The sequence below is a fragment of the Larus michahellis genome, chromosome 4 (assembly GCF_964199755.1).
Source record: "Larus michahellis chromosome 4, bLarMic1.1, whole genome shotgun sequence".
NCBI lineage: Eukaryota > Metazoa > Chordata > Aves > Charadriiformes > Laridae > Larus > Larus michahellis.
In genome coordinates this window covers 300609-324688 of record NC_133899.1, presented here as the reverse complement: position 1 = coordinate 324688, position 24080 = coordinate 300609, and the positions used below count along the sequence as shown (strand labels likewise).

The window sequence follows — 24080 nt, the reverse complement described above, 5'->3', positions numbered from 1 at the left end:
CGGCGGGGGGGGTGGAGCCTGGCGCGAGACGGCGCTGACCCCGCCCAGGGGCGGGCGAGGGGCGGGGCCAGAGCGGGACCCCGGCGCCGGCGCGGGACGGGGCGAGCGAGCGCCCGGCTGCGGGGAGGCAGCGCCCGGGGAGCGGCCTTGTCCCCACGCAGGGCACTGCCACGGCCGCGCACCGGGAGCAGAAGGTCCTGCCGCTGTGCAACCCCCCGAATAACAGCATCTCCCCCCCCGGCCCACTCGGACACCGCTGCTCAGGAGCCCACGCTTTATTAGGAACCAACCCATAAGATACAAATCGACAAAAACTTCAAAGAAAAGTTGTGTGAAAGTGTTATGTACACGTACATTACACAGAAGAGGGCAGGCGCGGCTCAGCAGCCCCTCTGGCATCGGGGAGCAGCTGTGCCACCCCAGCTGCAGAGGCCAGGGATCTCCCCTCCCCTCGTTCAGGGGTGAGGAGTTACTGCCACCTGCACCCTCGGGGTCCCCTCCAGGTCTCCCCAACCTCAGCTCCCCCACAAGAAAGGAGCTGGCACAGCCACAGACGCCGTGTCGCTCTGCATGCCCTGCCAGCGGGTTGGGGCAGAACGTGCCGCCAAAGGGGAAGGCATTCAGTGCTGCCTCCTGGGAGCAGGGAGCCGACCCCTGCCGGGAACGCAGCGAAGGCCACGGAGTCCAGCGGGAACAGAAGAGGACATCAGGCAAACCGCAACCAGATAGAGCTGGAGCCAGGGAGATGGCAGAAGCGCAACGCCACATCTCCTCATGACCGTATTCCCTGCTTCCACCCCAATTAGTTAGAAGTCTTACTGAAAGGACTTAATCACTGTTACCATACAGGCTATTGAGCAGAGAGGGGCAGCTTGTGGATGACGCTTGAGACCACCAGGGGAGAGGAGAAAACCCTGTCCCGTTTCGGCCTTCACTTCCCTTCTCTGCCAGGAACGACTCCCAGAACATTACACGCAGCTTTCCTGTACAGCTTCCCAGACTGACAGGGGCTGTTCCCAACTCCAGTCTCACAAGATTCCCCACAGTTCACCTCCTGGAGCAAAGATCAGGAAAGTGGCGACATTTGGTTTAAGTACAGCAGGAAGAGAGCGCAAAAAGAAGAGCGCATTCATTTGAGGTTAATACAGGAAACCAATTTCAAGGGGAGTGTTTCAGAGAGAAGCAGCCGTCACAGCTCCTGCCCCTCACACGGGAGTGACAGCCCAGTCAGTTTTATGTTTTCTTCTTTAGCTCCTCAAATCTCCGAGAAAGATCATCAAAGTCAATGTCTTCAGAGGCAGAAGAGTTGGCGCCAGCAGATGCTGTTGGCAGCGTATCTGGCACGGATGGTAATTCAGGCAGCACAAAGTTATCAAAGGTATTAGGAGCTCCAGCTCTTGGTTTAAGAGAAGCTTCTGACTTTGGCCCAGGCCCTGTTTAGAGTAAGAGAAATATCGTTTCACCTCACCATCATCACAGTCTCACCAGGGCAAACAGAGCCACACAAAAGAAATATTGTTCTACCAAAAACTCAGTACCAGTCTATTTTTCTGAACTGGACCAGTGGTCAGACAGCTCCAGCTGCTTGTAGACTCAATGGGGAAAACCACAAGGTTTCAGGTTTATGGGGCTGCACGGGGCCACAGCCACAGCAGAGCCAGACTGGTGACCCCACCTGCAGCTGCACCAGACAGCAGGAGAGCCCCCTCCACTGCCCACAGCCAGCTGCAGCTGGGCTGAAGCTCCCACATGCCTATACCAGCCAGACGGCATCAAGAGGATTCAAAGTCCCTGTTCCCTCCGTTCCAGCACCTCCTAAAGACACATGCAGGTATCACATGCTGTCACCCAGCTGTCAAACTGAAGCATACAGCCAGATCCAGTGCGCCCATAGGCCTATCTTCTTCAGCACACATCACCGACACTCCCCAGAGGACTCCATTAGCTCGTTAGAAATCCTTCCTGGAGTTGGCAAGGATCTACTTACTCTATAAACCCTCTCCACCCTTATCAAGCGCTAGAGATAATCAGTGCTTTCAAAACACAGAGCAGAATCACAGGGCAGAAGAATTTTGTTATGATCCAATTACAATGCATGAAGCATCTCATAAGCCTTTAGGCAGATGGACTAAGGGATAACAGCCATCTCTACTAGTCCTGTTCTGCTGCATGCAACCTCAACACTGACATTAATACAAACCTACCTACCCTCTCAGTGCTTACTTCTCTCATTCTGTTGCTGCAGAACAATATTATTTATGCTGTGTAAAAAATATATTATCCCTTAGAGCTGTTGCTTTCTCATTTTACCCTGCAATGTCCTATACCCGGTCTGACGAGACAGCTTAAGCTGGAGACTCAGTACTGACTTGGAAGTCAAACTCTAGTTCTTGAGCTTCCCAGTGGAAGTCTGGATCCTCCCAGTTTCGAGAGGATACTCTCCATTTCCATCAGAGTCCTCTCTAAACTCAAATCCTGCTCTCAAGATGTGTTGAGTTCTACACATTGTTCCCCATATGGAAAGCTAACTGCAGCCCCATACTACCCTAGGTTTCCCGTACCTCCTGACATACTCACCAGCGGCTGGTGCAGCAGTTTCCTTGTCAGTGTTAGGCTCATCAATCTGGAAAAGACTCTCAGTTACTACAGTGCTCTCTCCTACCAGGCACAGAATCACACAGATGTGTGGGTGCTGCTCATGGGCAACAGCAGCCACACCCATGCAGAGTAACGCGTACCTCACCCCTCCCCTACAATGAGCCTGGCTTCCAGCACACTCGGAAGAATCTGCCTCTCTTCCCAAGAAAAGGAGGCAGTGCTTTGAGTTTCCTCTCCCTCCCTGTCAATCAAAGCAGCTTCACTGGCCATACTCTATAACTGGATAAACAGAGCATATCCACTAGCAGGTCTAAAACATTTATCAAGGACATAAGTGGGAGAAGACTGCCCTCTTCATCCACGTAATCACAGCTACTCCTTCCTTTCTTTCATAAGCAACAGATAGGTCCTTGTAACCAGCCGCAAGGTACAAAATGACCCCATCTCAGGTCTTGGTCTGGTTGGGACGAAGGCCCATGGCATGGTCAGTTGTGCTGGTATAACTCATCATTCCTGTGGGCTGCAGTCAGTGCCATCTATCTCTACCCTGCAAATAACTGCTGCATCTGTGCTTGCATCTCCTGGACTCAAAGCCTGCTGTGCAGCTAGTACAAGGTGTTAGCACACACAGGTGCTTGGCTACACTCATCCCTACTCAGGATACAGCAGAAACAAGCAGCAAGTCACTGAAAGCAAAATGAGAGGCATGATCATAACTGCAGCAGCAAAAACATAGGCAAGCACAGAACGAGAAGACTTCAGCCTCTCCTTTGCTGTCCCCAAGGACTGAGAAAAGTCTGGGAAAGGAGGAGTGTTTAAACACACATCATCTGGGTCAGCCAAAATGTTCATCCAGGCTAACTATGAATTAGTTCAAAAGCCATTAACTAAACAGACTGAAGGTGATAAACCCCTCACATTGCAAAAACCCCTGGAATTTGTGGACTCTACTTGTTAGCTGTTTATCACCATTTTAACAATGCAGTAAAATAGATCTTGGCTTTCCTTTGCAGCCCAAGCACACAACAGAATGAGGAACTTCTGCTCACAAGTCATTCTCCCATCACATGCACTCAGTGATTCACCATCCCCGTAAGCAATGCCAAGCACCACCCCAAAAGCTCCAAATGTTGACAGTAATGTGCTTCATGAACATTTGCCTTTTCCGTGACTACCACTGCACTCTTTTTGACATTCCCTCTGCTGCCCACAATGGTAATTCAGCTCAGGCACTTACAGACTCATATGTTGGTGGAGTTGCTGGAATTGGTGGTGGACAGATGTTACTGAAAGGCTGGTAGGTCCCCACTGGCAGGCCATTGAAGTTCTCCTGTACAGAAAGATTAGAGTCGTGCATCAGAGTACTCACCTGGGAGAGCAGCCATGGGACACACTACACCTACAGCTGCCATGGGAGTCAGAGAAAGCAGTAGTCTAAGATAAATGCAGGCAAGTACCCAACCTGATACAGTTTATACTTGCTAGGAAAAGATTCTCAAGCATCAAGTCAGATGAGTCACCAGACACACCAGAGCAACCAGACACAGCTAACAGGACTGTGGGTTATTCTAAAGAACCAGCATGACTAGAGGACAAGAGGTAATGGGCACAAACTTGAGCATAGGAAGTTCCACCTAAACATGAGGAGGAACTTCTTTCCTTTGAGGGTGGCAGAGCACTGGAACAGGCTGCCCAGAGAGGTGGTGGAGTCTCCAACTCTGGAGACATCCAAAACCTGCCCGGACACATTCCTGTGTAACCTGCTCTAGGTGACCCTGCTCTGGCAGAGGGGTTGGACTAGATGATCTCCAGAGGTCCCTTCCGACCCTATGATTCTACGACTAAACACTTCACCTTTCAAGGCACAAGAAGTACCAGGAGACAAAGGGTAATACCCTGCCTTAAGCATACCTGAGCCATTTCTCCTAAGTGCAGTATCACAAAAGAGGAAAGAGATCTCTGGCTCACTCAAGGCTTTGTACTACCCTTACTTGTAACACAACTATACCTTGAAACCCTAGACTTGACACAAGTCCTCAGCATATTTACGCCTGGACCCTCAGCCAGCTGATGATACTGGGCCCAAATTTTCCACAAAAAAAACAGTGCAGCCTTGCTGAGACCATATTCAGATTCCAAGCCACCCCACTCTTCTGCCACTCTCCAGTCTACACAGATACCCTGTACATGACTGAATTCAGAAAACAGTGCTCTCTTCAGCTCCCACCTTCCACCCTTGCAACAAATCATCTCCAAGAGCCATTGACCTGGTCCCGTCCCTTCCCTTGCAGGTCTGAAGGCAGGGCACTTCTGCATTTTTCTATGCCGTTCCCACCCCACAAAACTCACCTGATTTCCTTGACTGAATCTTGGCACACTACCAGCCTAGCAACTTCAAAGTGCAGCTCCAACCCCTGGTCAAAAGCCTGACAGTCAGAAGACTGCCTCAGGAGTTAAGTCTGGACTCCTCTGTTCCCTGAAGGCAAAGAGGGCTGGCTGGAGAACAGGGGTAGGAACTTCCACAGTCAAGAAGCAACATGAAGCTTCAGCTGCACTGCCAACAATTTCCAACCCATGCAGTCTCACAGCAACATGACGGCCTTCTGACACATCAAGCTATCAGGTACAAACACCTCCCAACCATCAGGCACAGGGCTAAACACCACAACTGGAATCTTCCATAGAAAAAGGGAACAGACAAAGCAAAGGCACTTACCGGTCCCTTTGGAGGTGGATAGGAGACGGGCGGATTTGGTGTTGGCATGGGCATAGGCATAGGCATCATTACCGGCATGGGTACTAATCCATCATGACCAATCATTGGGGCTGTAAATCCACCACCTCCTCCCCCTCCAGGGCCACCCTTCTTCACATCATCTGTGAATCCCACATCAATCAGATCTGCCTCTCCGCCTGCAGGGGCTTCAGCCTGGACATGGTGGAAGAATTCTGCTCACCAACACATCTCTATTCTGATCACAGTCCTCTGAACAGCATTAGATGCAGCATTTGTCCCTGGACAAGATGGGACAATGCAACAAGGACACAACACAAGCACAAAACAGACAGCAGCTACACAGTGATATTAATGGAAATCAGAACAGGAATCAGACTATGGCATGACTAACTACAGCCACATGCCATAGGACTGTGGGAAAGAGCAGAGATCCTGTTATTCTAGGTCTGTCTAGAAGATACTAAAGCAGAATTACCACCAAGTTTGCTGCAATGCCACAGCCCTGTGCTCTGAATGCCTGCAGAGCACTAGCAGGACATTTCAACGACTGGAACATAGAAAGAAGCTCCAGACTTGCAGGTGCCTCACTCACCATCACCACTGAGTCAGGCTCATAGGGTACATTGTAGTTCTTGGCAATCTCGATGAGGTATCTCTCCACCAGAATCTTGGGCGGCGCCTCCACGCTCAGCTTGTGCATCAACTGGAACACAGGGGTGCAGAGACACTCAGCAGGACTGGGACAGTGCGGCACATCAGACCTCTATCCCAGCCAGGGCCACCTGCTGTGGGGAGCACAGTGCAGGCCTGGGGAGGCCTTCCCTCCCCATACGGCACTGCTGCAGAGGAGGCTGCTGGCAACCACAGTCCAGGGCTCCATGTGCTCTGCTCCTCTCCATCCACAGCCAGCACAGCAAGGCCACACCTGCCAGGGACCTCAGCACTATGTTCCCATGCTCCAATGCAGGCAGGTCCCCCAGCAGCACATCTGGCCCACCCTACTCTGCAGTGAGCCACAGGCCTCAGCCACTGGCCACAAGAAAAAGGGGCAGAAAGCTAAAGCAGGTGTATCTGTCCTGCCAGCTCCAGCTGGCTGCAGCTATTCCACCAGTTCATTACCCTGTCATTGACTGTCCCAATCTGGTTTGTCCGGCACAGCTTCCCATACTCCTTACTGTACTTGGCACACAGCTGGTCAGCAACCTGCAGCAGGAGAGAAACTCTGGGAACATGCACACCCTTGCTTTCCCCCACCACACACTGCACATCTGCTGTAGCCCCTACAGATGATATACCTCCCCACCCGTTGCCCTCATTTCTGCCACTGAGCACCCCTGCTGAGCAGCCTTAGCCATCCTTGATGCTCCAGGGACACCTATACTGGGGTCTCCATCTGCCTTAATGACACAGAGTCCCGGACACAAGCTTCCACCAGCTTCTAGCAGCATCACCCCCACCCTCCACGTGTAACACCCCTCAAATAACCCTACTCACAATCTTCAACTCAGCCACTTCTGACTGGAGTCGTGGTGCAGCCCAAATCAGTGTAGATACTGCTTCTGCCAGGCCAGAGTCCAGCTCCCTAAGCAAAACAAAAGGCAATCCTATCTCCACAAGGAGTCTTTGCTGCCCTCAATCTGCTTAGACTGAATGGCCCCATCCTCCATGCCAGGCTCCAGAGACTTCCCTGCCTGGGGAAGAAGAGGTCTCTGGAGGCCCTAGGACACCAGGACAAACAGGTGCCCTTCTGTATCCCAGGCCTGCCCCCAGCAGTAGCCCTCCCTGAGCCCAGGGGGTCTGGACCCTCTCCCACAGCATACCCTCTAGGTCAGAGCTTACTTCATGGACTGAATCAAGCCAAAGCGGGCTAGCAGCAGATCGCAGTACAGCTCCAGGATCTCCATGGCCTCCACAAGATAATCTTCACGGATGATGTGCTCCACACGAATCCTGGCACGCTCATCTTTTCCAGCTGCCAGATAATCTGCAATCTCCTTCCTTGCCTTCTGGGCCAACTCCGCTACAGCACATATCCCCAAGGCCAGTCACTGGGCTGGCAGGGGCTGTTGCCTCCATACCCACCCACAGTCCCACCATGCACAAAGCCATCATGAGTTTCTCTCTCTCCTTCATTGAGGCTCTACAGTGCATGACACTGAGACATGGCTTGGTGGGGCCCTTGTGTCTATGTTCTAGCACACCAACTCACGGCAGAAAGGAAAGTGAGCTTTTAGCCGCTACAAACACTCCCACACCTTCAACTTCCCTGCAGAGTCAATCAGAACCATGGATCTTATCTGTGTCTGGGCAGGGCAGTACAGCACAGGTGGGGAGAGCCTCCCACGGCACCCAGGAAGTTCCCTACTATGTTGTGGGCACAGAAGGCCCAGGAAAGGTCCCCCCGGGACAAACCGGCATGTCCTTCCACACAGGGCCCACAGCTACCACCCCATAAACTGCACTCTAACACCTGCCAGGAAGGTGGACAGAGGACACATTGTGGCCAGCCTGCTCCTCCGGGTACTTGCACATTGGGGCAGACTGCAAGGCCTGGGTCCAGCAAGGAAGAGCAAAAGGCTACTCCATACTTGGCCCATGAAAGTACCTTGACTCCAGAAAAATCTTCTCCTCGTGTCTCCTGAGCCCCAAAAGCATCCCCAGTCACACCTGCATTACATCTGCCCCCTCAAATACTCACTCTTCTTTTTCTCCAGCAGTTTGAGGCGATTGATGACAAGGCGCAGGTTGACTCGCAAGCGCTCAGCCTTGAACCCAGAGCCCAACATGATAAGCACTTTCTGTGGGAGAAGAGGGGAAGGTTATTGGAACCAGGAGCTGTTGGTCACACCAGAAGGACACTAGTCACTGTTTTACTTGGGGAAAAAAACACCAATTTCTCCAAACAAACAGCACAGGCCTGCTATTCCTGAATCTGGTTATTTAAAAATTACCAGACCTACAGCACGCATTATTCCCTTTCCTACCTACAAACCTACACCTAACCAAGGATGACACAGAATAGAAACTTCCTGGATATTCCCATTCTGACAGATGGAATCTCAATCCCAGAAACAGATGCAAAATGATAAAAAACTGGCACTACTCCATAAATAATAATAGGGTTAGAAAACATATGCCAAAACAAGTTAAAGGCCTGGGTCTATTTAATCTGGACAAGTGACACTAGCCATTGATGCGCATAAAGTTCTAAGAATGTTAGACAAACATCTACCAGCAGTGGCCTAGGAAAATGTGACTGTGCCTCAGTTCAGTAAGCTGAGCTTACTGAGATGATATTTCGAGGTTCCATTCAGCCCTAGATTTCTAATAAGCCCAAGTGTGAAAACCCCTCAAATTTCACAATAAACAGCACAGCTGCTAGAAGGCATGCTTTCTTCAAGATGCCATCTGCGACAACCATCATACAGTCAAATCCCCTCTCTCTGTGTTACTTCACTGACAAACCCACTTTTCTAAAGAAACATGAAGTCAGCTACAAGAACCAAACCGACCTCAGCCCAATTAATATGCAAGTTGTAAAAGAGCTCTATGATTCACCCAAGGACCGTACAAACTAAGGTTGTAACAGTCCTGTCATCATAAGGAAAAAGTTGCCATTCCATATTCCCCGCACTCCTCCTCCTTCCCGAACACGTGCTCTGGCACTTCTCCAGTCTCTCATAAGCCAGTTCAACTCATTAGTCCTACAGCAAATTAACTCAGAAGACACTTTAGTACAGCATTTTGTTATGCCAAGAACTGTTCATCAAAAGATCCTTTCTTAAGAGCTATCACATACAAAGATCTTGGCTTGTACCCGAAGGACACACTGGAGCAGACTTTTAGATAGCGACAGCATTTTGTGTATAACTAGTGGTTTATTTAGCTGATCTAGTCACACATCAATACAGTTATTTCAATGGTGCACAGAACCAACCAAGCTCAAAAAATATCGATACAAAAATATATATACTGATATTATATATATACTGATATAACTCTGATGCCATAAAGAGCAAGTTTTTCCCATCTGTAACTGGAACAGGCTCCTACAACATTAAAATAACTTTATAGTGCAAGCTGCAATATCTCTGTAAGATTACCTGTTAAACAACTATTCTGTTTAACAGCAACCTGTTTTAACAAACCAGTTCAAAACACAGCCATTAAGCAGCAGCCAGCTCCCAGCCATTTTTTCACAACCATCCTGCTGTCATTCTAAAAAGTTTTGTTGCCCCCACTCCCCCGCATGAGGCTCTCGGCCACCCTGCTGCAGAAAGGCTGATCCAATTCTTCCTTCCCTGTACCTTGCCTTCCCATCTCTTCCTGCAGACGGGCTGCTACTCTGACCAGGCCGAGATTAACCTTTACTCGTATAGCAATTAGCCTGGCGCTAGGGCTGTTTCCAGGTACATTAGTCCGCCAGCCAGACTGGCCGCCTAGCTGCCCAATGGCCAGAGCTACCTCAGAAAAGCACTCAGGAGGCCCCGCATTCGCTTTACCGAGCAGCCCCGACGGGCCTGAGAGGCAGAGACCCCTCTGCCTCCTCCCCGCTGCCGTCCCCAGCGAACTGGCGCCGAGGGAACGTCCCACAGCGCGGACGGGGCGGGGCAGGCTCGGGGGCTGCCCTCGTCCCACCCAGGGGGCATTTAGGGCAAGGCGTCCCCCTCACTACCAGCACCTTCTCGGCCACCGAGAGCGCCCCATCGCCGCCAGCTCGGCCGCTACAGCCGCAGCCCCACTCACCGGCCGCCCCTCCGCGCAAGCTTCGGGCACCCAAAATGGCGGGTCCCTCAGCGGACCAGCTCACCGCGTGCGGAGGAATCCACGGAGTCGGTGCTCCCTACTCCTTACTCAGGACACGACCGAGCTGTTCCGGTAGCTGCGGAGGCAAGGCCGCAAGAAGTGCCTGCCGTATCGACGCGGTGGCGTCCCTGCAAAGAAGCGGCAGTGGGACAAGTGAGGAGAGCGGCGCGGAGGGACTAAATGACCCAGCGGAGGGATCCTTGGTGCGTGATAGTCCTTCTCATAGGAGCCCGCCGGCACTTGCCGCCCGGCGCGGAGGTTCCGGGAGCACAGCGTTCCGCCTGCTACTCCCCTGCCGCCGGCCCCGCCTCTACGGGGGACGGCAGCCGGCTCGGTTGAAGACGCCGCGCCGAGTCGCTGGGCGGGCGGAGGGGTCTCCGGTTCTCTGAGGACCAGGGGGCCGTGGCACCTGGGTGAGGGAGGGTCGGGCTGAGCCTGAGCCCGGTACTGGGGGCTGCAGTCTCGCCGCTGCCTTTTTCCGGGGCGCCGTAGCCCCGAGGGTAAGCTGGCCCGAGGCGAGTGCCAGGCGGTGCCCGCAGGCCCCCGTGGAGGCGGCTGCTCCGGGGATGCCGATGGCCCGCGGGGGAAAGCAGCCCTGAGCCCCCCGCTCTGCGGTGCGGGGAGGGGGGTGTCCTGTCTAAACGTGTGCATGAGTTCGTAACGCCGGTGGCGGCTTTTAAATTAATACTAAAATCGTGATTTTTTTTTTTTTTTTTTTTTTTTGACCTTGCAGGGAAAGCGGGATTCTGCTGAGCTCCGGTAGCAGAGAGGCAGAGCCGCTTCCCGACGCGGGCGTGGGGCTCGGCCGCTGCCAGCAGAGGGGCCCGGGGCTCGACGCCGCTTCCCGGGCTGCGCGCCGGGGTGCGGGAGACCGGTAACCGGCGCGGATGAGCTCCTCCGGGCGGCCGGGAGCTGCTGGCTGGGACGGATCCATGAAAAACAGGTGAGATGCTTCGGAGAATGAAAAGCCCGCCCCTGGGGTCTGCAGGCGAGGTCTTTGACAGCCGGCGGGGCACTGCCGCCGCCGGGCCGTGGGGTGCCGTGGCCGTGCCCTGCCGGGGGCTTCCCGGGGCCGTGCCTGTGCCCGCGCCCGTGCCCGCGCGGCGCGCTCTGGCGGCGCCGCCATCTTGCCCGTCTGTCTGTCCGGCGGCCCTTTGTCTGTCTGCGGCTCCCCGGCGCCTGCAGCGGGACCGGGTAAGGCGGGCCGGGCCGCGGGCCGGGGCCGTCCGTCCGCGAGGGGCGGGCCGGATCCCGCCGTCCGCCTGAGGGGCGACGGCGTCGGTCCCTCAGCCTGCCAGGGGCCGGGCCAGTCTGTCCGTCCGGGATGTCGGGATGGGTCCCTCGGTCGCCTGTCGGCATCCTCGGGGGCCCGGGCTGGGTTCTTCCGTCCGTCCCTCTGCCGGGGGAGCGCGGTCCGTTTGTCCGTGTGTCTGCCCGCTTGCGGGCTGGATCCCTCCTGCCACCTCCCGTGCGCGGGGACTGCCGGCTGGATCCCTCCGTCTGTCGGTGGCAGGCTGAGGGGATCCCTGTGTCCGTCTGCCTGAGGAGGCTGCGGGATCCCTGTGTCCGTCTGTTGATGGGAGGCCGATGGGATCCCCGTGTCTGTCTGTCGGGATCCCTGTGTCCGTCTGTTGGTGGGAGGACGATGGGATCCCCGTGTCTGTCTGTCGGGATCCCTGTGTCCGTCTGTTGGTGGGAGACTGATGACATCCCTGTGTCCGTCTGTCTGAGGAGGCTGCGGGATCCCTGTGTCTGTGGGATGCTGAGGGGATCCCTGTGTCCGTGTGTCGGTGGGAGGCTGACAGGATCCCTGTGTCTGACTGATGGGATCCCTGTGTCCATCTGTTGGGGGAAGTGGATTGAGCTCCACCTCTTGTCTGTCTGTCTGCCTGAGGGGACTGTTGGGGTTGATTCCTTCCTCTGAGGATGAGGAGTCGATGTTTCCCCCCTTGTGAAGTTTGAGGGGGTCGGTGTGGCTCCACCTGTGAGGGACAAGGGAGGTGCGTCCCTCCCCATGCGAGGTGGGGTGTCGATGGTCCCTCCCGAGGGAGGGCAGGCAGTGTGTCCCCCTCCCGCCTGTCCCTGTCCCTGCCGCTGTCCTGGCAGCAGGAAGGGTGCAGCAGCCCTGCTGTTTCCCTCTCCCTGTGCCTGTCTGCAAGGGCCATGAGGTCAGCCTCTTTGAGGGGCGTCTGTCTGGGACAAGACCTGTCCCTTGGGCTGGCCACACCATCAAGTCAGCTGCTGCCACCATGTCTGGAGCTGTGACCATAGGGTGGCCAGTTCCCTTGTCTGCCTGGGCTGGGTTATCTGGTGGCTGACACCAGCCTTCTGGACACGATGGGGCCTTGTGTCCCCTCTGGGTGGGAGGACGGAGATAGGGCAGGGTCTGCGGGTTTGATTAGGCTCTTGTCCTGTCAGCTGTGGGAATGGACAGGAGGGAGAAGGGTGGACTGAGATTGCAGTCACTCTTGAAGTGGGGCACTCAGCTTTTTGAGTGCTGGGGACAGGATTGCTTGTAAGTTTGCTTGAGAACTGGGTGGGACTGCCTGCTACACGGTGGTTTGTGAAATGCTTGTGGATTGTGTTGGATGCTGGCACTGAATACGGCTGTGGTGATGCAGAACGAGCACTGTAGGCAGAAGGGTGGAGAGTGACCCTGAGACAGTAAACTGTGTTTGACCAGAAGCTCAGAAGGTTCCAGTGGTGTGCGTGACAGGCTCTTCTCTTCTCAGGTGAGCCCTCTGCTGAGGGAACGAACACTCTGTGCTCCCAGGTCAGGGAAACATGTCCCGTCGGAAACAGACCACTCCTAACAAAGTTCACTGTGAGTATTATGTTACACAGCTTTGTGGGATCCTTGCCCTAGTTGGATTGTCGTGAAGTGAGATGGGGAGGAGGGGAATGATGAAAAGGTGCAGTTTGTGGGGGAATGGTCGTTATTCACGTTTCGTCTTAGGGACTGTAAGAAGAGAAACTCAGCTCTGTGCATCAGGGGAGCTGTCTGTGTCCTGGCATGGCAGGACAGGGATAGACTTGAACAAACAACCAATGCTGTAAAAGGTAGGTGTGTATGTGCAGGGTCTGTAGCTGTGCTTTGCATTCACACTGTCACAAGTGCAAGTTAGTATACTAAGAAACATGACTCCAGGGCCCTGGCCCATCTTGGGTAGCAAAGGAAGTTCTAGGTAAGATGGTTTGAGTGTGTAGGTGAAAGCCAGGAAGTCCTGGGCCCTATCACAGACTCAACTGACTGGCCTTGGAGATGTTACTTAAGCTCACTGTACCTCAGTTTCCTGCCAGATAATTTAAATAAACCATTTGTTCTTTCCTTGTAGGGAACGGGCAGTGGATAAGTAATTTACTGGACAGATAAATTCTATCTGTCAGATCTTTCTTGGACTGAACTGATAGGACAGATCTTTGTGTCTCCAGCATTGTCAAGACCCTGGCATTTGTTTCATAGTGAAAGGGCTGAAGATGCTGTACATCAGCACTTCTTGTGGGCAGGCTACAGTGAGATGTTAGTGGAGCTAAGAGACATGTATGGATGTTTGGCTGCAAAGGGGAAACTGCACATATATGGCTTTTGTTGACTGACTGCAGCAGAGCGAAGTTGGGGGGACTGAAGCTATGACCTTATTCATACCCAGCTTTGTGGCTGGAGTCACGTTTGGAGTTTGGACTGGAAAGAGGAAAACAAATTTCTGTAGACAGCTGAAAGCAAGGTTGATGAGAGGGCCCTCGGTATTGCTAAGCTGTAGTAGCTGTCAGGAGTATGTGACAGAGAGCTGAATGCTGCAGCCCTAACACTGCCTCACTCTGCTGATGCTGCTGGCTTGCATGTCTCTGTGTTGCTCTGTGTTGCCTTTTTGTATGGGTACAGCAACAGGAATCTATGCATGCTGCTCTCTGTACTAGAGGAAAATACACTGTGATATAGCCTAACACTTTGCACGCTCAGTGAGTGTGCTGGAGAGAATTACCTCTGTCGGGGACTTGAAAGCCCCATTAGCTGCTAGAGCTAGGCATGGGAGAGCTGAGAAAGCTTTCCTTGGTGGCCAGTGTAAGAGTCTTGAGGTGTGGCTTTTGGCATCTGCACTGACTTGTGCTCTCCAATTCCTGCTTCTGGGTGCTGGGCTCAACAGTGGGCAGAGTACAGCTTTGATTTGCCTGATAGTACATTAACGACTTCGGAATTGTCTTCCTCGGAGAAATTTGGTATGTCCTGTGTTTTGTCCTATGATGCCAGTAACACATCTTGTGTCTATACACTTTTGCTTCAGTGAGTGCCCAGATATTACTGCTGCCGTTTAGATCAGACTTGTATAAGGTATGCACTTACACTGTCTCCCCTGGTGTGGAGTCATGGTCTTTTGTGTATGGAAACCAAGGGGTACAACAGCTCTAATGGTGCAGGTGGAGTTTCCATGATATTTAGGTGGGCTGTTTTCTGCACTCCACTGTGTAAGGGTTATGTTCTTCAGAAGCATGTACTATTATATACAAAACTATACATATTATGGAGTTCAGTTGTGCACTATTTTCACAGTGAACATTGCTTTTTTTATCTGCAATACAAGTGATTGTATCTCCAGTTTTGGTCTCGGGGGAAGCTATTTGACAAACATGCTACCAGCATGCATGAGGTTGAGGTTATGGCATCTGGTATGCCCTAGAGAGGAATTCTGGGACCTGTTCACCTCCTTTACATGCAGTACATTGCTACAGAGCAACTATTCAACAGGAGCCATCAGGAGCAGCAAGTAGGACCACAAGAAAATAAAGGGACCGAAAGATACAAGAAACATGTCAATGGTGATGTCTCCACCTTGGGATGGAAAATCTTGTCTGTCTTATGATGAACGCCACCAAATCGTTGGGACTTCTCTGTCTACCTAGCCTGCTGTGTATCTGGAGGGCCCAGAAATGCCATGCAGTGCACTGACGAGGATAATCGGACAGAGCATCAGCTCCAAGAACTGGGTGAGCCAGCAGAATGAGGAGTCAGGCTGAGACATAGCAGACACGTTACTGAGAATTCTTCACAGGGACTGAAGTGGTTGGGAGGAGAGGAAAAAAAGGGACAGCAGGTATGCAGCTTTTTACGCAGTTGTCTGCAGCTGGGGTCTGATTTGGCAGGCTATGGGGCTGGGGAAGTGCTTTTTGGATTTGCATAAATACCACTGTGACTGTAACTGGACAAATTTGTGGGAGGACGGTGCCTACTTCTTCCTTGCATGGCCACTCCACATTATCTTCTTTCTTGGATTCACTAGGGCAAGCAACAGCTGCAGATCTCCTCTCCCTGGCTTGCTTGGTGCCACCTTTTTCCAGGGTCACTTTCCAGGCTTGGCATGGCCCTCATTTAACCTTTCTCTCACAACATGGTTTGCTGTCCTCACTTAGCACAGAATCACTTTGTTTGGCATGCAGAACGACTGGCTGGGAAGTTGTGTGGTTACAAGTCTAAACAGTTTTAAATGGAAGTTGATGTGTAAGGAAATTCAAAATGATGCAGAAACAATGATAAAAAATTACTATTATCACAAAAGTCTCATTTTGCATGATGGCCAGTCCTCCTACAGTTTTAATTGTAGTCATTTCCCCTTTGGCAGGGCTGCAGCACATAACTGGCTCTTAATAATTTAATTTTGTTTTGCCACATGGTGCATGAAAAATATACCTGACAAAAGTGGTGTACCGCACAAAGTGGTAACAAATAAAACTGTAATACTGGAATATACTTATTGCATCCCCCAATCCACATTGAATTGAAAAATGCAATGTAGTTACGCTTTTCCTTTGGAGGTATCTTAATTGGTTCCATTTGGTCTTTATTTTCTCCCTGAGTCTAAAGTATAAAATCTCTCTAAGCAATTCACCTGACTTGCATTCAAGCCCATCCATTGCTGCACTGTCACCCCATCAGTTATGGGCTACTCACTGTTCTTGTGCTTGCCAAAAATTTGCTGCAGGTGTTACTGTGTACTTTTATTTTCTCTCCCTGCTGTCCCATGAGCTGCTTTTCTTTCTATTCCTTGTACCCTTTGCAAGTGATGCTTATTTTAGAACTCTTGAGAACAGTTTTTGTTAGTCAAATTAATTCCCACTTCTTAGCTATATTTATCATGGTCCCAATATCCCATTAATCCCCTATTTCCTTCCCTCTCCCTCTGACACACACATATTCTCTGCTCTTCAGTGTTCCTTCAGTTCTTCTGTCTATAATATTCCCAGTTTGAAGAGAAAGTGTCTTGCAAGAAATAGCACCTAGCATTCAAAAACGAGCAGAAATGTTACTTGCATCAAAATCCTTGGTTCTTAAAGGGCTCTGTGGGCTGACATTGTTAACTCTTTCAATTGTGTTGTTTTTCATTTCAGTAACCACTACAGCAGTGTGGACAACCCAGAATAGCCATGGGGCAGGTGGACTAGATCCACAGTGGTGGAAACACTTGCAAATTTCAGGTCCAGGAAAGGAACACAGAGAAGACCTACATGAACAGGGACTTTAAATTGATGTACAAGGAGGGAATAAAGTGGCTCATCTCTGGGAGACCTTTCTGTTTAGGAAGGAAGACAGGGGAATGATGCAGTTTCGGTTTATTATTTTTTAATTTTTTTTGTGGATTTTGGGATGGGGGTTGTTTGTTTGTGTGTTTATTTTCCAGAACACCTGAGCATTGTCCTGCATTCATACAGTTCAAGAAGGGAAGGGCTCAGGAAAAAAAATAATTTCTGGCTACCAAGTTGATATACGACCAGATCCTAGCAGTCATAGCTGGCCCTGTTGCACAGTACCACAGGGCTGCCCCCTACCTCCACAGCTGCTCACCTGGCATCCCACTCATTTACAAGATTATGGAGAGGAGAACTGGAATGCAAAGCAGAGGCATTTGTATGATCTTTCACTGTCCTACATCTCTAGCTGTTTGTAAAACAAATACAGTGACTTGTTCTGTTGTTGTGGTCAGCCTGCAGCCCTTTTTGTGTTTAATAAAGAAACATCTGGAGAAGAGTCTGTGAATTCACTATCGAGCATAACATCCTTTGCTGATAGCAGTAATCCTAAAGCTGTTGCCTGTCTTACTCCCTTTCCAAATGAATGGAAGTGTATTCAAAGTGGGTTGGGGGTGTCTCTGTATGTGAGCATGTGTGTGCAGAAACAATAGACGTATAACTCTGTACCTATCAAACACTAAAGCTTCATCAAAGTAGGACTTAGTCCATCAGTAGACAAACAGAACACTCTTCCCTAAGTTCTTTTGGAGGCAATTTTAGCTTAATACATAAGAAATTCTGTATAAGCTAAATATAGCACTTTTAAAAGTTTGTCTTTCCCAATCCTGTGATGCCCTTTTAGATACAGGCTAGTTGAGAATGCGTAAGATGTCATCTGCTAACAGCACTGGTTTGGTTAACAGTTTGCGTTTCTGGCTGTAAGCTGATAGTTCTCTGCACTGCACTGAATCAATGCTAACTTGGTTCTGGCTACGTTGTACAGAAAGGCCACCGGCAGACACGATCGCTTTCCTAGTTGTTGTGATTGATGCTAGTGTTACAGATAGGAGTTCCTTCCTCTGTCACTTCATATAAAGATCACAGCTTCTGAAGTCCTGCAGACTGTCTGTATATCTGAGCAGGAACCTACCTGCCACTAGACTCCAGGCTGCTGCTCAGTGGAAATGTAAGCTATCTGGAAGGGGAAAGGAGAAGAAAACAAACATGTAACTGCTTCTACTAGCAGTTGCGGTGGTGCTTGGGAACCCTGCTTTGTAACTCTGTCACAGGTAGCACGTCTCCCACCATAGTTTTACATCTGTCCTGTGTTCTGCAGGTTTCCTCATTTCACCATACTTTCTCTTTGTCTTGCAATGCTTTTTTGGTCTCTGGGCTTTTATCCTGGTGGTTTGTGGATATCCGCTTCTTGGAGCAGCACCGTAATTCTGTTGTGTCTGCTGTTCATGCAGTCTATCTCAGTCCCACCAGTGCGAGGTTGTGGTCCAGACATAAAAGCAGCACTCCGGGTTATAAAAACCATTCAGTGCTGAAGTGGCTTCTGATGGGGGTACGTGTGTCACAACAATCATGATGGTACCTGCTGTTTTCAGTGACAGACTTAGGTGCCCCTCAGCACCTCTCTTCACCCCGCATGGATTGTGTTCTCAAGTCTTCTCTACAGAAACCTTTCTCACGTTTCTGAAACAGAGTGATAAATGCCTTCAAATGCTTTTGGAAACCTCCATGGGGATGTTGGGAACTAAAACTCTTCTCCCACAGTCTCCGTGAAACTTCTGAAGGTGTTTGAAATCTTCCATAAATTACTGCATTTTTAAACACTGCTGGAAGTTGCGAGGTAAGCACCAGAAAGGCAGTGTGAGTATGAATATGGGGCAAAGCTGGCTGAAACAGTTTAGCATGTTGGAATGCACCTGTACTGCTGCTCTCCCAATGGGTCAAGAATTCAATTCCCTGGTTATACTGATGCTAGTTGTGGCCCTATACTAAAAGGTACAATTTTCTTCTGAAAGCTATAATTTGACTTTTGTTTTATGTGAAAAATGCTCTGCGTCTTCCTTAGCATTTTTGCATTTATGCTTTGAGTGGTTCTTGAGAACTTACAAACCAGTTGATAAATTTAACCCAAAGGCTAGCCTGCTGGGAACTTTAGCACCTTGTCCCAAGCGCTCCCAGCACTGTGAGAGGTAAATCAGGACTACACGTGGAACAAAGTAATTTGTTTGATTTAATACAAAAATTAATGCTTGCCTTTATTGTTATTCTTGGGAACCAAGAGTTCTCCTTAGCAGGGATTGCTGTAAGAAGTTTTCTTTCAGAGCAGCACAAATAGTTGGCCTTCTTTCAATGTATTTGCCATCTCCTATTGAGTCGAGGTACTAGTGATCACTGTCTTTCAACAAAACAGACTGTAGCTATCCTAAACAAGCAACTCAGCTTTCTGGGTGCATTCCCTTAGTTTTCTGTTTAAAGCCTTTGAAGTGCCGCAGATTTACTTTAGCCAGAGCCACTCCTAAGCAAGGCAAGGTAGTGAAGCAAGTTATCCGTCATGGGAGCAGGAGAACACCAGCTCCAAGCACAGACACCTGCTTGAAGGACAGCTTGTCCTCAGTTCTCCTGGGACAGAAGGTGGTGACAGAGCATGTCAAGGACAACCCCTGGTTTTAGTATCACTGTGGAGAGCAGGTGAGATGCCAGGCACTCGGGGGTACTATTTTTGTGCAAGTTGCCTGTTGTAGCAGGGAATAGGACTTAATGATTTATAAGAGACATATAGCACTGGGCCTGATCTGGGATACTGTCATAATCCCTGAGTGGCTTCCCCCCAGCCTAGCGCCTCTATTGGCAGATAGCTTGGGAGCAGAGAAAGCCACCTGGCTACATATGGCAGATACATGGGATCTTACAGGGGTTTTTGTGTGTCTGGAGTGGCGTATAAAGAGCATGCAGGGAGCAGCCTGATGCTGAACATTTCCACTAGCAAGACTGTTCTAGACAAAGAGACTGGACGCACATCAGCAGGTACAAGAGGCTGGTGTTGCAGGGTAGACAAGCAGAGAGATTACTTAAATGCTTTCTGAGAGGTGACTTCAGAGGTTCTGCACAGTGCAGGTGAGCAGCCCCACACCCATTGTGTTTTTGGCAAGCCTTGGTGGTGAAAGCAATGGAACGGCACCAGTCTGACTCTTTGTCCTTGTGGCTGCCAGGGGAGCAAGTCTTTGCAGGGCTGGAGGAGCAAGCCCGCCAAGCCATGATGAAAAACAACTTTCCTGGAGCTCTCGGGGACCAAAGGCCAGCCATTCATCCGCTGCAAGACCCCGACTCCAGCAGCAGTGAGTTCTGCCCCTACCAATAATGGCAAGGTAGTGGAACTGGGGAGACTCTGACAAAGGGCAAGGCTAGATGCTGCACAGCTTATGGGGGTCCTCTGAGGACCATCTTACCCATCCCCTCCTCTGGGTTAGCTCGTGGCTCCTATGCAGGACTTAGTGTCAGCAAACAGCAAGAGCAGGGCTGCTCCCTAAGGGAAGGCAAGCCCAGAGCCAGGGACCACCATAACACAGATTCGGCAGTGACCTCACCACCGGGATGCAGTCCCAATTTACCAGAGCAGGGTGGTAGCAGCAGCAGGTCAAGCAAAGCAGGGTAACAAGCCAGATCCAGGGACTCTGCTGAGCACTTCGGGGACTGAAGTACCCCCAGTTTAAATGGAGCCCCTGGTCAGACGGGGTGGGTGGAGGCCCAGGTGATGCTGGTCAGGACAATTAAGGCCTAAGAGTACCCTCAGGGTCCTGACATTTGCAATAACTGTTCTGCATGTTCTAGGTGGCAGTGATGACGAGGAAACCACCCAGGATGAAGCTTCTTCCCATACATCTGAGGAGGATGGCTCAATGGTGAAAGTGAAGAAGGAATTAGAGAATGCAGAACAACCTGTGGCTGGAACCCCACCAGTGAGAGAAAATGAGGCAAGTGTGTACTGGCTCTACACTAACCTTAGCCTCCCAGGGAGAGAGAAGGGTTCTGTCTAAACACCTTCTCTCCCCATTGTGGTTTCTTACCTTTTTCTCCCTCCCACCTCTTCCAAACAATGTCTCCTGGCAGGAGGAAAGGGTATGAAGAGCTCTTGGGCTGCCAGAACAGGAGACAGGAGGCACAAACTGCTGTTCTCCTGGCTGGCCAAGGTGATTGTGCAGAGTGTGCCCCTTCCTTCAGTTCTGGTGCCTTTCTCTGACTGACTTCCCCTTCCCTTCTGCCGCAGAGCAGGCCTTGCCTACCAGAGCCACTGCGCGGGCAAGAGCCTGGGTGTGAGCAATGGCCATGAGGCTTCTGCCTGTTCTCCCCGAGACAGCAGGAGTTTTGCTCAGAGGCTACATAAAGGAAGTTTCAGACTGCAAGAACACAAACGGGCCCCAGCAGGACTGGGCACACAAGCACTTGATCTGGTCAAGTCCTGCCTGCAGTGTTGACTAGATGCTAAGGGAGGGTGGGGTGGCTGTGTGTGGGGGCATCTGTGTGCCTTACACAAAGTGGCTTTTCCTCCCTGTAGGTGCCTGAGAGTTTGAATGCTGACCCTATGCTGGGACTGTCACAGTGTCCCCTCTGCCAGCTGGAGTGTGGAAGCAGAGAGCAACTCATTGCTCACGTATACCAGGTAGGGGATGATTCTAAACCGTGGGATATCTCTGGCCTTAGGCCCCCAATCCAGAAACAACCCAAAGCACAGAGTGGCTTTGTTCTGGGCTTTGCAGTCACAGAACTGAGCTTCTGGCTAGGATGTGATTGAAGTTTACAGCAGTAAACTGTGTCCAGAGGGTGTCCTAGGGAAAGAATCAGCAAGGCTGATCTGCAGATCTGGAAAACACAACTCTACCCCAAGGGAGTCTCTGCAAGCAGTTTCAGGCTAAGACGAGGCAGTTCCTTCAAATTAAACGTGGAAGTAATTTTTACATCCTTCATTGAGATAAGAAACCTTCCTCCTCACTCGGTTCTTTATTTTGTACCTTTATGACAGTTCCTGCCCATGAAAACAGTTCTTCCTCTGAAATTACTCCAGTATTGCAGGAAATGTGTGCTGGAATCTCACAGTTTTTTGTTGTCGGTGCTCTTTTCACAGCACATCAAAGTCTGTAAAAGAAGGAATGAAGCAGAACTGAACTGGCCACTTACCTGCACCAGCTGTCTCCATCTAAGCACTTCCTCACCAGCATCCTGCCTACTGTTAGTCCAGTCATGCTTTGTCCAGCAACAGCAGCTCCTCAGATGCATTTCTGAAAACAAGGGTCAGGTCTTACAATCCAAGTGTTTTGGCCTTAATTATTTCTCTTGCACTGGAGTGGAACTGTGCAAAGGTTTCCTCCTTGCTGTTTGACCTGTGACAACCCAAATGCCTTGAGCTTGGTTTAGGAGCTGTCAGACAGAGGTTTAGGGGTAAAGCGTTCCCATTCCATGAGGCTGAAGTGAACGGTTTGCTGCGTCTGTTAAGCATGCCTCAGACTGGGCAGGGAGCTGGGCAATTTGTAATTAACAACCTCGTGGTCGCTTTGCAGCACACTGCAGCTGTGGTGAGTGCCAAGAGCTACATGTGTCCGGTATGCGGCAGAGCCCTCAGCTCACCAGGATCACTTGGGCGACATCTCCTGATCCACTCAGAGGACCAGCTGTCAAACTGTGCAGTGTGTGGAGCACGCTTCACCAGCCACGTCACATTCAACAGGTCAGGGTCACCCTGGCTGGTGAGTGGGCTAGGGTACCCACGTTAAAGATTAGGTGGGCTGCCTTAAATGACACAGGAGTCATGGCTCTGGACCCACAAAGGCTTGTAGGAGAGTTGTGAACACCCCTAGTAGTGAGTGAGATTCCCTAAGTCCCTTCCTGCCCGCAGCTCTGCATCACCTGCTAAGACCTCCATGGGCTGTGCTGCTAAAAGAGTGTTCCTTAGCTCTGTGAAGAGCTAGAACTGTAAAGAAAGCACTGGGGTCTGCAGTCACTGGAGAAATAATCAACTGCGGCTATTGCCCAGCAATCCATCAGGGTAGGTCTGTACTGCCCAGATGGGCTCATCATTTCCAGAGCAGAACTACAGGCAGAAACCAAGATGTTCCTTGTTTGTGTCCTGCCTGGTGGAAGATTATCCACGGACCAGTGGAATAGGAGAAAGGAGCTGAAAGGAGAAATCCAGTGATGATGGGGAGGAGCAGCTTGCTGGCTAATTCCTGCTCTTGTGCTCTTCCAAGCCAGATACTGCTCTGGGCTAACCCACTTCCTACCCCCAGATATGATGTTGCTTCATTTTAGGTATTCATACACGTCTGTGGGCAGGAGCGGCTGAGCAGAGGCCTCTGTCGTGGGCTGTAGTAGGGGCACTGTTTATTGCAGCCCCTTGGGCAGCCTGAGATGGGGACTCTTCTGTCAGCACCAAGTCTCTGACTCTCTGCTCTTTCTGTTTTCCAGTGAGAAGCTGCCAGAGGTGCTCAGTGCAGATCGCCTGCCGGCACCCCAGAGCGAGGGCCCCTCCAGTGGTGAGGGGAAAGACATTGCCTTTCACGCCCCTGTGTATCCTGCAGGCATCCTCCTAGTGTGCAACAACTGTGCTGCTTATCGTAAGCTGCTGGAGGCACAGACACCTGGCATGCGAAAGTGGGCACTTCGTCGGCAGAATGAGCCCTTGGAAGTGCGGCTGCAGCGTCTGGAGCGGGAGCGCACGGCCAAGAAGAGCCGGCGGGACAATGAGACACCTGAAGAACGGGAAGTGAGGCGTATGCGGGATCGAGAAGCTAAGCGCCTGCAGCGCATGCAAGAGACAGATGAGCAGCGGGCACGGCGGCTGCAGAGAGACCGGGAAGCCATGCGACTGAAACGTGCCAACGAGACCCCAGAGAAACGACAGGCCCGGCTCATCCGGGAGCGCGAGGCCAAGAGGCTGAAGCGGCGCCTGGAGAAAATGGACATGATGCTCCGGGCACAGTTTGGCCAGGACCCTTCTGCCATGGCCGCTTTGGCAGCTGAAATGAACTTTTTCCAGCTGCCAGTGAGCAACGTGGAGCTGGAGAGCCAGCTGTTGGGCAAAATGACCTTTGAGGAGCAGAGCAACAGCGCACTGCATTAAGCTCCAGCCAAGGACTGCGCCGCCTCTGCTGCACCTGCCACAGGTGCACTAGCAGGCTTCTACACTCAGGAGGCTGCTGCGGGCCCCTGGCTGACTCTCCCTGACAGGTGGTTCTGGTTTTCTTCTGAACATTGGAGGAGAACAGAGCTGAGAGATGTCCGCCAAAGTAACGCTGGTGGGAGCAGATTCTGAGGATGTAGTCTGCTCTGGGGGCCAAGTCACAGCCTGGGAACAGAGGGAAAATAAATTAATGTTCATGTTTATTTAGTCCTCCTCTTTACCTTTTGTGCTTCATTCTGTCCTTGAACACTT

The 24080-nt window shown here is 51.2% G+C and overlaps 2 protein-coding genes across 29 annotated transcripts; one reads left to right on the top strand and one right to left on the bottom strand.

Annotated features, from left to right (window-relative positions):
• Window positions 1-260: 260 nt before the first annotated feature.
• IST1 (IST1 factor associated with ESCRT-III) lies at window positions 261-10284 on the bottom strand. 8 transcript variants are annotated; one of them, XM_074582586.1, is made up of 10 exons: window positions 10146-10284; window positions 8034-8133; window positions 7175-7355; window positions 6830-6917; window positions 6455-6538; window positions 5928-6038; window positions 5315-5527; window positions 3836-3928; window positions 2578-2623; window positions 261-1433 (listed from the first exon to the last, which is right to left on the bottom strand). In XM_074582586.1, exons 2-10 carry the CDS (start codon window positions 8119-8121, stop codon window positions 1234-1236), a joined length of 1104 nt encoding a protein of 367 aa, XP_074438687.1. In that variant the 5' UTR covers window positions 8122-8133; window positions 10146-10284; the 3' UTR covers window positions 261-1233. The 8 variants fall into 8 exon arrangements, with proteins under 8 accessions (XP_074438687.1, XP_074438686.1, XP_074438685.1 ...); XM_074582585.1 differs by having other exon boundaries at window positions 10082-10222; XM_074582584.1 differs by lacking the exon at window positions 10146-10284 and adding an exon at window positions 9838-10093.
• Window positions 10110-24031, top strand: ZNF821 (zinc finger protein 821). Of its 21 annotated transcripts, none has more exons than XM_074582574.1 (10): window positions 10208-10344; window positions 10875-11084; window positions 12874-12965; window positions 13098-13201; window positions 14886-15231; window positions 19867-19992; window positions 20486-20628; window positions 21210-21314; window positions 22210-22376; window positions 23114-24031. In XM_074582574.1, exons 6-10 carry the CDS (start codon window positions 19911-19913, stop codon window positions 23766-23768), a joined length of 1152 nt encoding a protein of 383 aa, XP_074438675.1. In that variant the 5' UTR covers window positions 10208-10344; window positions 10875-11084; window positions 12874-12965; window positions 13098-13201; window positions 14886-15231; window positions 19867-19910; the 3' UTR covers window positions 23769-24031. The 21 variants fall into 21 exon arrangements, with proteins under 21 accessions (XP_074438670.1, XP_074438675.1, XP_074438674.1 ...); XM_074582573.1 differs by lacking the exon at window positions 10208-10344 and adding an exon at window positions 10439-10554; XM_074582561.1 differs by lacking the exons at window positions 10208-10344; window positions 13098-13201 and adding an exon at window positions 10439-10554 and having other exon boundaries at window positions 15041-15124.
• Window positions 24032-24080: the final 49 nt, after the last annotated feature.